Genomic DNA, 15,451 nt, shown 5'->3' on the forward strand with positions numbered 1-15,451 from the left:
CAAACTTAGATGCTTCTCACCACAGGCTGGCTGGTTGCTCTTCAGCCAAGGTCTCCTCTTTGATCAGTGCTTCAGTTGCTTGGTGGTGTCTGTAGATGGAAGTGGAAGAGAGACTGCATGGCAAATGTCTCTCCCTTTTATCATGTTCTTTCTTCCTTCTTGGCTTTGCTCCCCACCCCTTCAGACTCAGGTGAGCATTACCTTATTGTAGTCCCAAACTGACCAAGGGAAGGGGGGGTGACTCACTCGAGAGTCCAACAGATCCTTTGTTGCTGCCTAGGCCAGTGTCCTTTGTTCCTGTGAGGCTGGGCTGGGTTTGTCCCATACATGCCCTGATGAGATGTGAACTGCCCCTCTGCTCCTGGAGAGTTTTGACTGGCTTGTTTTAAGCCATGAGGACATATTTTCAGCCTCAAACTATATACATGAAATTACAAACCTATAAGATTACTATAACAACAATGCTCAGTGCATCATGAGCCTTCCAAAGATACCCGACAGGACAAATTTGCATTGGATACCACACAATCATATTATAAGGATGAACAAGGGGGTGCAGGGTGTTCCCCTAAGGTTCAGAGCATCACACTAATCTGATGTATTTAAACTGAGGAGTCTGAATAACTATTTGAGTTAATAAACTGGGATACTATTCCTTTAAAGGAATAACAGATTTAAAATATGTGTACTGTCCCAGAGAGGGCTGAGTAGGACAAACATGTCTGTGGGAAAATCTGAGACTGGGGTGTGTGTTGGAGTCATTCTGCAGAATAACGAGGGTGGAGAGTGCCACAGTGTAACCCAAAGGTGGCTGGCAGATTGCAATTGCACACAGACCTTCAGGGTGTGGCTTGAATACTGGAAAGGCTGTTTCTGAGTGGCCCAGGTGGGGGCTACTTCAGCAAGGCATTGCAAGGCTGCCAAGATTGTAAAGCAGGGGTGACACAGCCCCCTACTGAGCTGGATTGTACCCTGGTACATCACAGTGAGGAAAGGTTTTGAGCAGGTAATGATTTAAAGCTATTACCTCTTACTGTACAGTCACATACCTGTGGTGGGAGTAGTGGCAGTCTAATGTAAGAGAGGAGCATTCCTAGGTCTTGTTGCCTGCTTTGCAAGTCATGTCTCACCCACATCATTAAAGCCTGGAATATAGCTTCTTCATCTGGTACATTGATGTCATCGCTAGACAGGAGTTTTGCAATTTCACTAGCAGGAAGCAAAAGAAATTCCTGATTCTTTATTACTTCTGTGAAGTGTTCCTAGAAAGGAATAGATTTCAATGAACTCATTTTATTGACACCCTGATACAGTATATGAATAGAGAATGCATCTTTTTCATAGATTGTATGCCTGCTCCCCAACAGAATCTAGACAAATGTTCTACAGATTACTGAATCTAACATGGTTTCTTAAAGTACAGCCAAAATTAATTTCTTTAACAAATTGTTTTCCATGCTTAAAAAGTAATAGATAACTTGAAATGTAGAATGCAATTGAAAACCACATAGAAAAGATCTAGAGGATTTATACTGAGTTTGTATGCCAACCTTTCACTTGTGAATTCCAGACAGTGACTTATGACTTAAATGAGATATTGAAGTGAGTTTGTGGCTTTAGCCTCTTTCGAGATAGTGTGTGAACAGGATAGATCTAGAGGCCAGGGACTGTTTCAGAGCAAAGGAGAATGAGCCCCCAATCCAAACTGGGCCTCTGGACACTGCTGTAATACATAAATAATAGTACACCAGTACCAACAAGATAGGTTAGAATTCCTCTGGATCTTACATCTTTGTTCTCAGCGATGCTGGCAGTTGGGTCTGAGCCATGTGTTCCATTCCAATTACTGCTGCCTCAGCTCCCTCTAGAATCTTCTGTCAGTTGGTCCCTTTATGGTTATCAAAGGAGCTCCCGCACTGGAACCGTGCACTGGATTTTTTTTCCCCATGACTACTCCAGTTCTTTTGAGGAAACTAACTATTTTTAGGCAGCTCCATCTCTCTCAAGCCATTGGTCACTCCCTCATCAGAGGCATGAGAGGTTCGAAACATCATCATAGTTGCCTTGGCATTTCAATACTAGGTAGAAGAACTGTTTTTTCCTGCCTTAGCACACTAGCACCTAGCAGGCTCAGGGGTCCTCCTGTGATACATCAGCAGTGGCAAGTAAAGGCAACCTGGTGAGTTGGCAATTTTAGGGGTGCTCCCTCAGGAGTGTATTAAGAAGGTTTTAGAGGGGAAAGAGGCAGAGGTGAGAAGGAACTCAGGGGAGGAGCTCATACCCAACTTTCAGTGTCAACAATCTAATACCTTGGAGATCTCTGACCAGTATGGCACTAGAAAGCTGAGGCCCCAGGACAAAAATCTTGGGTGGTAACATCATCAAAGAAACAGAATTAGAGGGTAGTGATTTTTTTTAACATTGTGCTATGTTGTGAACAAACTTTCCAAACACTTTGGCTTAGTTGTCACACTCTGCCCAAAGAGAGGCCCAGGAACAGAAGCACAGTGGTGGTGAAGTTCATTAACAATAGTATAGAGAAGATTGTATGCCATATGCCTAGAGAGCACCCAGGTCCAGAGAGAGATAAATTCCTTACTTTTTGAGCATTAAACACTCAGATTGAATTATTTATTCTTAATTTATAGAGGGATTATTAAAGATAGTTCATCCAAGATTAGAAGTAAAACAACTCTCTAGGTCTCTCAAAACCCCTAAAAGTTGCACCCATTTTACAGAGATTAATTACCTGAGTTTCAGCTGCATGAGGAGCATGGTTACTAAGTACCTCTGAAAATGATTCTGTAAGTGATTTGTCCAAAGTTTACAGTGAGTCAGTGACAAAATCAGGAATAGAATCCAGGATTTTTGACTCAGTTTTATGCTCTGAATCAAGATGGAGTGATTTAAATCCAGGTTATTTAAATGACTTATTTTTAAAAATTGTGTGTGTGTGCACGCACGCTTTTCATTCACAAGCTTTCTATTTTGATTTAACTTGAGACTTTCTCTCTGTAATCCATTAATCTATTGTCAAGCACATGTAAAAGAAGGATGAAATTACCCTATGCCCAGTTTCAGAAGAAGAAGCAGCACTGGCTAGCCCCTACACTCCAGCATAGTGTCTACACAAAGACTATATGTTGCTCTAAAACAATTTTAAGATTGAAAATCAGAGCTAAATTATACTGATAAACCTGGAATAGAATGCATACAATCAGTTTGAATGTTCAGTTTATTGTTGGTTAGATATTGATGAATGCAAATGTCTTAAGCACACCAAGTTCTTACCTCAGCATTACTTTTGCAGTAAACTGTGCCAAGTCTTGACCACATATGTGTACTACTAACGGCAGAAAAGATAGCAAGAGAAAATACATTTTCTCTTTTAACAATACCTTTTGTTAGACAATGGAAATTCAGTCCTGATTATACATTTCTCCCACTAAAATCTAAAATACTTGGGGACCCAGGCCTGCAGTTCTTACTCAGGTACAGTTCTCCATGGACTGCAGGATTTTGCCATGAATCTTGGTGTCCTAAAATCTTTCATTCAAAGCAATATTTTTATTTTCCCAAAAAACACTACTGCTGGAAGTCTAATTACAAGTCAGTAGTAAGGAAAATACATTCAAGATATTATTTGTTGTACACATGTAGCCAGGTATGTTTGCATTCAGTGGATGTGCTTGAAATATAAATTAATATCTACAATTACATTAAAGTAGTATATCATATTTGAAAATATAATGCAACCTGGAACAAGGAGATGGAGACATTTTCAAAGTTGAAAATATCATGCATCTTGTTTGTAGGCAGTAATATGTTATAGACTTCATTATAGTAATGTTAGAGACTTTATTACTATTTAACTTGAAAGAGTTATTGTATTTAAAATAGACATAAAAATAACAGTATTGGGGGTTTAAAGGAGATGTTCACTTTGGTCCTTAATACACATCCTGCTCTAATGTTGTGATATCCAGGGAATAGGAACAGGAAGACAAATCCACTTTAAGTTACAAAAATAGTACAAGCTGTTTATCAGAACAGGCTTCATCTGCATGAGAGAGATACCAGGCAGGAAATTGTTAATACTTTGCATCAATAACTAAAGTAATTGAACAGAAGTTCTCAGGTTTGCTTTTTTTATGGCTGATTTTTTAAATCTGTTTACTGTTAGAGAGAGAGCTCATATTGCAAGCAATCTGCAATATGCCTTTGTAAATTGCTCCCTTAATTTGGATATTTTTACATGTTTGAACTGGTGATGGGCCAAAATCAGAATCTTTTATTCAGTCCTCTCCCCTGAAGTTCAGGGTGTGTGCAGTATTATCTGATCTCCCCCCAATACATTTTGTAAGACAGATTCAATTTACTTTAAAACAAATTTTCTTTTAAATTTATTCCTCAACTGGTTCCAGAAGGTGCAGGTTTCCTTTCTTGCCCCTAAGCACTTAGTGATTGGGCGATATAAGGCCCCCTTCTGGGGCTTGCAGTGTTCTTCTCTGCCCCACTTCGCCAGCATCATGCTTCATTTTGTAAACAAGAACAGGAGCCAGTTCTGGAGGGTGGGATTTGCTCCATCTGGATAGCAGGAAAAAGGGGGAGTGGGAGTAATATCTGTGCAGTGTGGCCAAATCTCAAGACTTTACCCTGAGTCTTGATATATTTTATATTCTTCTGAAAGCCTCAGCTCCCGGATACATGTGAATATTTACGATGTTAAGGAGAACAATTTTTCTCAAACCTACTTGTAACAATCTTTTATGTACTTGGAAACTGTTATCATGTCCCTCCCTCAGTCTTCTCTGCTCCAGACTAAACAAACCCAATTTTTTCAATCTTCCCTCATAGGTCATGTTTTCTAGACCTTTAATCAGTTTTGTTGCTCTTCTCTGGACTTTCTCCAAGCTTTATTGTATCTTCAGATATAAAAAGATGGCTGTTCATACTTTTTCTTTTTAATAACAGCAAGTTATTAAATAACAAGTCAAAAATATAAACAGCAAAATCAGACGTTTCTTTCTAATGTTTTTATCAGCTCCCAATTTCATCCCAGTAATTAAACCTGTTACATTTTCCTTTTGAGGATGGATTGTAGCACATATTTCTTGTTAGGCATTGTGCAGGATACTCCTGCACTGGGAGTTCCTGGACGCATGGTACCTTAGTAAGGCTCAATGTCTCTGGATCTCAGGTGTGCAAATGGAGCGCACAGCCTCTGCATCAGTCTGTGAAATTGAAGCATCAATACATCTCTGCACTCGACTAGTTCTGCTGCAATAACCCCTGGCCATCTTTCCACACCTCATTGATTTTACAGATCCAATATAGTATTCATGCCCATGACAGTCTTCATACTGTCATTTCAAAATGGTTGGATTAATAATCTTACCATAGTGTACAGATGCGCCACCTTCAAGAGTTCCGTGCATCCCTGTGCGTCTCCAAAGGATCGAATCCCTAAACAGTTTGAAGGATGGAGCTGCTTCATGAGAAAGTTGCAACACACTTCAATGACTTGAGACAGCTGGAGAAGACAAGCTGCAGCCAGCAAACTTTCTATAGTGTCTTCCTTTAACTCTAAAACACCTATATTGTGGTTTAGATCAAGAAAATTATGCATTAATTGGTTAGCCATTCATTTCCCTTGTACCTATGGCTACAACTATCCTACAAACAATGGGTGTGATTTCCAGCTCCCATACGCGTACTTATGCTAGCTTTTATCTGAGCTAGCACAGTAAAAATAGTATTGCCATGGTAGCAAAGGCAGCAGCATGGGCTTGCCATCACAAGTATATACCTACAGGGTTCAAAAGGTTTTGTATTTGGGCCAGCTAACCTGTACTGCCACTGCCTGTGCTACCATGGCTACACTACTATTTTTGGTATGTTAGTTCAGATGAGAGCTAGTACCAGAGTGTGTATGCCATAGCTTGTATGTAGATGTACCCCAGGGGTCTATTTGCATTTTTTCCCCATGAGTCTTTCCTCATTGGAGAAAAATCTTTGGAAAATCTGGGCAAGCCTTAAGGTTGAATCACCACCCCTTTTCCACTGAATGCATCCAATGAAGTGAGCTGTAGCTCACGAAAACTTATGCTCAAATTTTTTAGTCTCTAAGGTGCCACAGGTACTCCTTTTCTTTTTGTGGATACAGACTAACATGGCTGCTACTCTGAAACCACCCCTTTATAGCCACTGTTTCGGTCTAGTTTGCAAATGAGCCTGCTGTCGTCATACACCCCTTCTGTGTGCATTTGTCAGCAACTGGATCTTATCTAATTGTCAGCCCCTACCACAACCCACTTCTGATATACCATTCCATGCTAATGACTGCACAACAACTAAAGGTGGGGCAGAATTTGTCTGGACTTACCCAAAGAAAGGCAGCTCTGCTTTGTGGTTGGGGCACGAGGAGAGAGGAGGAAGGTCAGAAATTGCTGCAAAAGCTGCTTTGCAGCAATGACTCACCACTGCCCCCCAGAAATGTGTATAAAGGTACGAAACCTGGGTGGCGCAAGTCTCTATGTCCAAGCAGTGAGGAAGCCAGCACTCACCCGACCTTCGCTAGTGAAGGTGAATGTCAGGCTGGTTTAGGACATGCTGTGGGCATTACGCTAGTAGCCCTTTTTAAAGTGGGGCTGGGAAGGAATTTTTCCCACACCACCAGAATTGGCTTCAGTGGAGTATGGTTTTTCAATTTCCTCACAGTAGGTGTGAGTATGGACCTTTTCTGGTGAATAGAAAAAGGGTAGGCAATTTGTCGCAACTTATTTTGTAATATTGGGTGGATGTTCAGTGCATGTATTCCATAGGGAGGGCAGCCAGTGACCAGATAAATGGCCCGGTAAAGGACTTAAAAGGAGGTCCTGGATAAAGGAACAGAACAGGGGAGGGGGTTTGGGGATTCCTATGATTGGTATGGCTGGGAGCAAACCCCCTCCATTCTCATAGCCCTCCTTAACCCTCTTACGAGGCTGGTGGATGGTAAGGTCCAAGCCATGGGTCGGCTGGGGGACCTGGATGGAAACAAAGGGGGGCTGGTGGAAGCCCTGGAGAATTGATTTGAATAAGCATGGATTGGCTTGCACTGTATACTTTATCTGCCAGGTAGTCCCAGACATCTATATAATAAAGTTGTGGCCTGATTAAAACCCATAACAAGTCTCCTGTCCTCCTTGCGGTATACCCAGACAATTCTGAGTCAAGATACAGAAGGATGTTTGATCATTCTTAGGTTGGGTCAGTACTGCTAACCGGGATATAAAGTGTATCTCTGTAAATAGGAATCAAGGGATTGGGATGGAGGAGGACCTGCAGGGAAAATCTAGAAACAGCCAGTCTGGGGAGAAATCTTAGGCTGAAATTCACGGCATCTTGTTTGAGTTAACCACTAACCCAAACCCCAGAAAACTGGTAATTTTGTACTAGGTAGGGGGTTGGTAGACTCTGTTTAATGTAATATAGCATTGAAGGGGTCAACTAATATTAACAACATGGAAAGTTTATTTCATGCTTATATGCTATGCATTTATTTAAAAAAAATACTATGCCTATGATTAATTTAAATTCTGATGTTAATTATGAATTAAACTTTTCCCATATCTCACTTTTAAAAGACTTTTACATTTAATTTATATTAATCACATTTTTCTTTTAATTTTACCAACTAAAATGTGTTAAACTTTTATAAAATTGCATTCATCCATTTTCTTGAATTACACTTACAAATTTTGTTCCATAATATCATTGTTGTAAGGTTTATTTGAATATTAGTGTAAAATCTATAGTTGTAGGTTGCACTTTTCTCTTTTGACAATTATCTCTTTACATAATACCTGATATTTCAACAAGTTCTAAGACAATCAAAGTGGAAACAGTCTTCTATATTTTTAGCACTTTAATGTAAATAGCAAAACACAGTAAATGAAATGAGCACTTGGAAAACATTTTAAATGCCCCATCTTGCACAGTAACCTTTTTAAAATTTAATTTTACTTTATATTTGCCATGAAATAATTTTTTACTCTCTTTGAAATGATTCATGGAAAGATTGGACGCACTCAACAGGTACGAGTCAGTTTTTCATGTCCCATTCTGGAGGCTGATGCTTGTAGAAAGCTGTCTCATTCAAAGCAAACCAATGAGTGCATGTATGAGAAAGGGAGAATGGAATGAATGGTGGATCAGTTGGAGATAGTTCATCTCTGTACCATAGACTGTGCAAGGAAGTTGTTCTGGTAATTTGTGTGCTGCTATATTCTGGGAGACTGTTTTTTCCCCCCTTCTCAGGATTCAGGCATGGGAGAAGGAGCTCCTTTAGCATCTATGGCAGATTGACCTTTATTCTGAGTTGAATAACCTCCCAAAGAGCTAGTATCTGAAGCCTTTCAGTGCTTGCATAACTTTGAATGCTGTGGATATTTTTAATTGGATTGTACACTAGAGGAACAGAAATCTGTTCTACAACATTTTTTTTCTCCACAGATTACAGAGCAGCAAGAAAAAGACAATTCACACTTTTCTGGTTTGGTCAGTTTGGCTATTGATTAAGGTCTCAGAATCAAATTAGTAATTAATGTAAACAATACTGAAAAGAGTGGCGAGAGTAGAATAAAAAAGCTGAAAATACTCTGCTACTAACATAAAATATCTTAGACCAATTTTTTTCAAGTAAACATCAGTAGTTAATTTTTCAAATTTGTGGCTAGTCATGACATTAAGGAGTACATCTTATTCCCCTTGGTCCAGTTCCAAGGATGGGCTTGTGCCTCTCCCCTGAAGGAGATAAGTTGCTGAAGTTGAAACTGGTCAATTTGTTGGGCCATCTAAAGCACAAAGGTTCTCAGCATGCTCCTCCCATATAACTTCATGAGCAAAGCAACAGGCAGAATCTGACCTTTATTAATTTAAATTACTATTCCTCCTCTTTATGTCTGAATTAAAAACAGCAGATGTTCTAGTCATGTACAGAGTAACAGAATATTTTGACATTTGTATATCTGTTGGAATAAGTACTTGCAACGTTGATATAGCCATGTTGGTCCCAGGATGTTAGAGAGACAAGGTGAGTGAGATAATATGTTTTATTGGATCAGTTTCTGTTGGTGAAAGAGACAGAAAGAGAAAGTTTTCAAGTTACGCAGAGCTCTTCCTCAGCTTTAGAAACTTCTCTCTTTCACCAACAGACATTGGTCCAATAAAAGAATAAGCTATTTGTCATACAAGATGTAGAGTATGAGGGAGTTGTCTATTTTTATATATATCACGTGCACCTCAGTTTACTTATTTGATATTATCCTGCCTGACTGCAAAGAGGTGACTCAAAGGAGGCTTTTTAGAGATGTGGGAGGAGAGAAACAGGAAATAAAACAATGGCAAAGAGAAAGTACAGTCTGAGAAAATATCAAGGGGTCGCTTGAGGAAACAATGGGGGTAGTTAGTAATAGGGGAATACCCCCTCACCCTCTGCCTCACTCCAGTGAGGTTTGTTCCTCCCAGAGCCAAACCTAGGATCTAAGTGGATTCTGAAACCTTAAAGATGCTGGGATTGAGTTGGTTGTTAGAAGCTGCCTGAGATGGAAATGCCAATGCAGACTCATGGAAGGAGGGAAAGAATGCAGCAGGCAGTCTGCTTCTCCCAGCTGAGATGGAAGTAACTGAACTGAATTGAACTTACCACCCAGAGGTTCAGTCCCAGAGGGGTTGAACCATGTTGTTCCACCCTTCAGAGAGATGAATGAAGCCAGAACTTTCACCTTAGGGGTGCACTCAAAGGACACAAAAGGGTCTAAAGCACAGTTTACCCTGTAACTATGACATATTCTTATTTTTCCTCACAATAAGAGCTAGCTAGGGTTGTTGTGGGTTATTTTTATTTTGTCATCATATTTAGTAAATAGCATTCTACACAAATATATTTTCCAGTATTGGGTATGTATCTAAGCACTAATATAAAATGGATGAGGTGAAAAATTTTGCACACTGGACAGTGTTCACCTTTCTTTACAGAATTAGAGAATAGATTAGGAATTACCTGTATAGGCATAGTGCACCAAAGCTTTCAGTGCATCTGGGTCCACTCCTTCCATTTTGATCTCTTCTTCTTTTGCTTCACGCACATCATTCGTAAACATTGCAGCAAAATAATCAGACACAGCGCTAAGAACCAATCTTGAAATGGAAACAGCCCATTATTATGGAATTAATTTGTGTGTTTAGGAGAAACATATTGTCTGCCTTAAAAGACTTTATCCTTACAGTGGTTAACAGTGAAATTAAAAGGGTAATTAAGTAATCTAAAGTAATCTAGTAAATTAAAATCTGAACTTTTCTTTCAGAGGGTATCTTTGTGCTGTTTGCTTCACTCATCTCTCTAAAGTTTGACTGTAGCAAAATAGAAAAAAACTGGTTCATACTTGAATTTCTTTCTATTTACAATAATGAGTTTAAAGCTTTGATCATATCATTTAACTGTCTTCAGCTGATGTACTAATTATTGAAACCATTAATTCATAACTAATCAGGGACAAGATGAGAACCCACATTATCTGAGCTCTTGGAACTGTCAGGCTATAAAGGCTAGTAAACAATAAGGAAAATTCCACCTGTGAGCTGGAATCTTGTGATTTCCAGCAATGAGAAGAACATCACACAGCTGCTTCTGCTGGAGATAGTTCTCCATCTTGCGAAATGTCTGCTCTGCATGATTTGTAGATTGGAAGTATTCGTCTGAGCCATTGGTGTTCATTCCAGTGGGTGAACAGCTAGCTATTGATAATCTGTTAAAGAAAGAGAAAATGAGGTTACTGTAGCATTATCAAGAGAATGCTTTTAACTTCATCTTTAATTGAGCTGTGGAAATTGCAGTATAACTGGAAGTCTTTAAATATATTGATCTGGTGAGGGGGACTTAATGTCTCATTTTCCATTTGTTTCTTTTAATTATACTTCAGACCTTTTGTAAACTATTTTAAAACTATTGTAACTATAATAAACATTTTCTAAGAGAGAAAAACAAAATAAAAAGAAAGGGTTCATATGTGGCAAATATAAATAATGTTAAGGATATATTACACTATTTTAGTGAGTTCTATGAAGTCAGGCAGAGGATTCTAGATTTGAGTAAAAGAGATTATGAATCAGGGCTAGGTGGGGCTGTTTTTTTCTTCCAGATACTACTTCCTTCTCATTTACTGCGCTGATATTATTAAATCATACAGTAAATATAATTTCGGTATTTCCAATTATTTTAAGTAGTTTTTGCTGCTCAGATGTGTGCTTTAGGCAACTGTCATAAGTATGTCTACCAATTTATTAATATGAATGCAATACTGATAGTTAAAAAACTTGATTTTAGAATTATTTCCTGTGGGTCTGATCCTGCAAAGACAACTAAGTCCACCAATTTCTACCAAGAGCAGTTCCATGGGCATCAATTAGAGAACTATTCATGCTAGTAAATATTTACATGGGTAGACCCTATAAAGATAGAAGTGTCATGGTCTAAAAGGTTCATGGCAAATCCCAGACTTCAATATGAAAATAACAAATTACATTACACTCCTAAAAACACACAAAAAACCACTGACCATCAAACATTTGATTGATACTGCATATTAATTAATCAGCAAGTACATGAGTGTCAATAAATGTAATGTGAAAAGTCTCAATGAATTCATGATTGGACCTCTCCTCCTCTTCCTGAATACCATATTACCCAGTGCATGATTTTTTATTTTTTAACAAGCAGGTACCTAATCTGCAGGCCATTCCTATGGACTTTAATGGTCTGATATGCATATTATTTTCCCCAGCTCCTTTCATCACCTCTCCAAACGACGTTTTGTTTTTATTTTTTTATTGTTATTACAAATAATTTTTTGTTATTATTTTTAATGGATATTTACTTTTTCCTTTGAGTTAAGATGAATCATTTCTTTGACCATTTATCATATTGATGAAATCTAGTTTGCTATATTTTTTTCCTGATACTTGTTACATTTAAACTGGAAAATTATCTTTACAGTTATATTTGGATTTACAGTGGGCCTGAAGATGTCAAGAAGCAGCAGCAAACCTTAGTTCTTTTGGGTTCATGCATTGTGCATGTGAAAACTCAAGTGAAAGAAACAAGCAACTTTCATGATGTGAAGGTCTTTCAGCAACATGTTCTGGATTTGTAGAATCAAAGCTTCCATTTTAAAGAAATTTCTTGCTTTCCCTGTTTTCAAAGGTAGTCTTCATAATATAACACTTTGGTCCTCTAGGGTTTATGCCATTGTGTGTGTGCATTAGGCTGGGTCTGGAGTAGAAGAGGTTTTCAGATATAGTTATACCAGCATGCCTGCCTAGTATAAATGCACATTATGCGGGCAAGAGTTCTGTTGCAGATATAGCATCTACCAGTTCTCTTAGTGAAACTAGCTACACTGACAAAAGCATTTTAATATTAGTATAACTGTGTCTACACTTGTAATTTTGCCTCTATAGATGTGTTGTTCAAAAATTACATCCCTCACCGACGTTACTATACCAGCAAAGTTTTCTAGTGTAGATCTGGACACTTTGTGTTTTTATTTTGGCACTGTCTCACCACTGTGTAAAACCTATTTACTTAGGGCAAGTCCACACTTAAAATGCTGCAGCAGCTGCTCCGCTCTAATGCTTTAATGAAGATGCTCTAAGCCAATGGGAGAGAGGTCTCCGGTGGGCCAAGTTAATCCACCTCCCCGAGAGGCAGTTGCTATGTCAGTGAGAGACGCTCTCCCACTGACATAGCACTGTCTATATGGCAGGGAGAGGGTTAGGTCAGTATAACTGTCACTCAGGGGTATGGGTTTTTCAGACCCCTAAGTGACCGTAGTTATACCGACGTAGGTCTGTAGTGTATACCAGATATTTGAGAAAGTATAACTTCAAAGTCTACTTAAGACCATTAATTTTGCACCTAATTCAACTTCTATTTAAATGAATGGCGGGCATTCCATTGACTTAAAAGAGAGCAGCCCCTAAAACAACAGCAAAATAAAGATTCTATTGGAGGGAGGCAGCATTTTCATGTGCCCTTTAGCTCTTCCTCCCCTCTCCCCCACAAACAGAATGAACTCTTTTCTTATTCTTTAAAGTGAGGTGTCCTTGTCACATTAAATAGTTTGGAATGAAATTTAGATTTTCCTTTCCCATTCATCTTTGGAATTTCTTCACTTTATTTCTCATTCTTTCCTTCTTTATAACTGCAATTATTCAGTTTGTTTGTGCAATGGAACCGGTGTGTCTGATTCTGCTTGTTAACCATACAGAATGTGCAAGCCATTATTACATTTAGGAAATAATAAGTTGAGGTAATAAGAAATTCCAGAAGCTTTCACGTAGTTCTTGTTGCTAAGAAATGTCTTCTGTTATGCATGTGTTCACAATGTCTGTATCCTTCACAGTCTAGCTGTGTAGAGTGCAGACCAATTTTTATGACCCCAAAGATGAAAACAGAATAATTCTATCATACACATACTACTTAGATTGAAACAACGAGAAGTCCTTGTTGCACCTTAGAGACTAACACATTTATTTGGGCATAAGCTTTTGTGTGCTAAAACCTGATGCATGGAATGAAAAATACAGTAAGCAGAATATATACTATAGCACATGAAAAGATGGGAGTTGCCTTATCAAGTGGGGGGGGGTCAGTGCTAACGAGCCAATTGAATATATTTTTGTACATGTTTGGGGATTATGGGAGTATTGATTGTTTTCTGGTTAAGGAATTGGATATAGTCCTTATTTATTCCAGTCAAGGTTTTTCTGTAGTTTTTTTTTCATTTTTTTGCACAAAGGCAAAATGCCAGTGCTGTAAGTCATTCAAAAAGTATTCGATATCAAACCTGTGTGTTACAAACAATCTTGTAGTTTAGGTGCATCATGCCAGATCTAGAAAGCCGATGATAGAGCTTTAATTCCATATGATACGTTATCTAGTATGCAATGAAGCAAGTTTAAATTTCACTTGATACATGAAGTGAAACTGAATAAAAATTAAGCTGGTTTCCCATGAAGTAGTAACAAGTGAAATTCTAGCAAGATGATGACAAAACAACTAATGACCCGCAATCTGACCAACTAAGGGCCTCTACCTGATGTCAATCAAATAATAAAATCACAAAAATGTGGGGCTGGAAGGGACCTCGAGAGGTCATCTAGTCCATCCTCCTGTGCTGAGGCAGGACCAACTATACCTAGACCATTCCTGATAAGCGTTTGTGTAATCTGTTCCTGAAAACTTCCAATGACTGGGAATCCACAACGTCCACTAGAAGCCTATTTCAGTACTTGACTGTCCTTAAAATTAATGTTTTCCACCCAAATATTTAGCCTAAATCATTCTTGCTACACATTAAGCTGATTACTTCTTGACCTATACTCATAGGACATGGAGAAAAATTGGTGACTGTCCTCTTTATAACAGCTCTTAACATATTTGAAGACTGTTATCAGGTTACTCTTCAGTCTTCTTTTCTCAAAATTAAACATGCCCAGTTTTTTTTAACCTTTCCTCATAGGTCATGTTTTCTAAACCTTTTTCATTTTTGTTGCTCTCCTCTGGACTTTCTCTGATTTGTCCACATCTTTCCTGAAGTGTGGCTCGCAGAACTGGACACAGTACTCCAGCTGAAACCTCACCGGTGCCAGGTAGAGTGGGACAGTTACCTTCCTTGTCTTACATACAACAGCTTCGCTAATACACCCCAGCCTTAGCATTATATTAGTCTTATTTGCAACTGCAACAAATTGTTGATTCATAGTCTGTTTGTGATACTCTCTAATGCCCAGATATTTTCCCCAGTCATTCCCCATTTTGTACTTGTGCAGTTGATGTTGTTCTTCCGAAGTATAGTACTTTGCACTTGTGTTTATTAAATATATTTCATCTTCTTGATTACAGACCAATCCTCCAATTTGTCAAGGTCATTTTGTATTCTAATCCTATCCTCCAAAGTGCTTGCAACCCCTTCCAGCTTGGTGTCATCTGCAAATTTTATTAAGTATATTCTCCACTGCATTATCCAAGTCATAAATGAAAATATTGAATAGTACCAGACCCAGGACAGAGCCCCGAGAGACCCTACACAATCTGTTTCACAGCAAACCATTGATAATTAACTGCTTTTTAGTACAGTCTTTCATACATTTTACTCCCACCTTAAAGTAATGTCTAGGGTATATACCCTAGATCAGGGGTTGGCAACCGATGGCACACATGCCAAAGATGGCACACAAGCCAATTTTTAATGGCACGATCCCGGCAGACAGCAGCGTGACATTAAAAATCCTGCCCAACCCGGCCCACTCTTCTCTGCCCCCCCGCCCACCGCTCTCTCCTTGCAGGGCAGGCAAGCTTCCTCCTCCCCCCACTTCTTCCCCCAGCGTGCTGGGTTCCTGCCCCTCC

At 38.9% G+C, this 15,451-nt stretch overlaps 1 protein-coding gene across 2 annotated transcripts in view; it reads right to left on the reverse strand.

The window, feature by feature from the left end:
• Positions 1-15,451, reverse strand: part of KLHL4 (kelch like family member 4) — a 76,959-nt gene that overhangs the window by 20,498 nt on the left and 41,010 nt on the right. For both annotated transcript variants that reach the window (XM_038416295.2, XM_043492531.1), the window contains exons 2-5: positions 10,617-10,790; positions 10,046-10,182; positions 5,399-5,595; positions 1,050-1,262 (exon numbers count right to left, since the gene is read on the reverse strand). In XM_038416295.2, coding sequence (XP_038272223.1) covers positions 1,050-1,262; positions 5,399-5,595; positions 10,046-10,182; positions 10,617-10,790 — 721 coding nt within the window. The remainder of the gene's footprint in view (positions 1-1,049; positions 1,263-5,398; positions 5,596-10,045; positions 10,183-10,616; positions 10,791-15,451) is intronic.

The sequence above is a fragment of the Dermochelys coriacea genome, chromosome 9, assembly GCF_009764565.3.
Source record: "Dermochelys coriacea isolate rDerCor1 chromosome 9, rDerCor1.pri.v4, whole genome shotgun sequence".
NCBI classification, from domain to species: Eukaryota; Metazoa; Chordata; order Testudines; family Dermochelyidae; genus Dermochelys; species Dermochelys coriacea.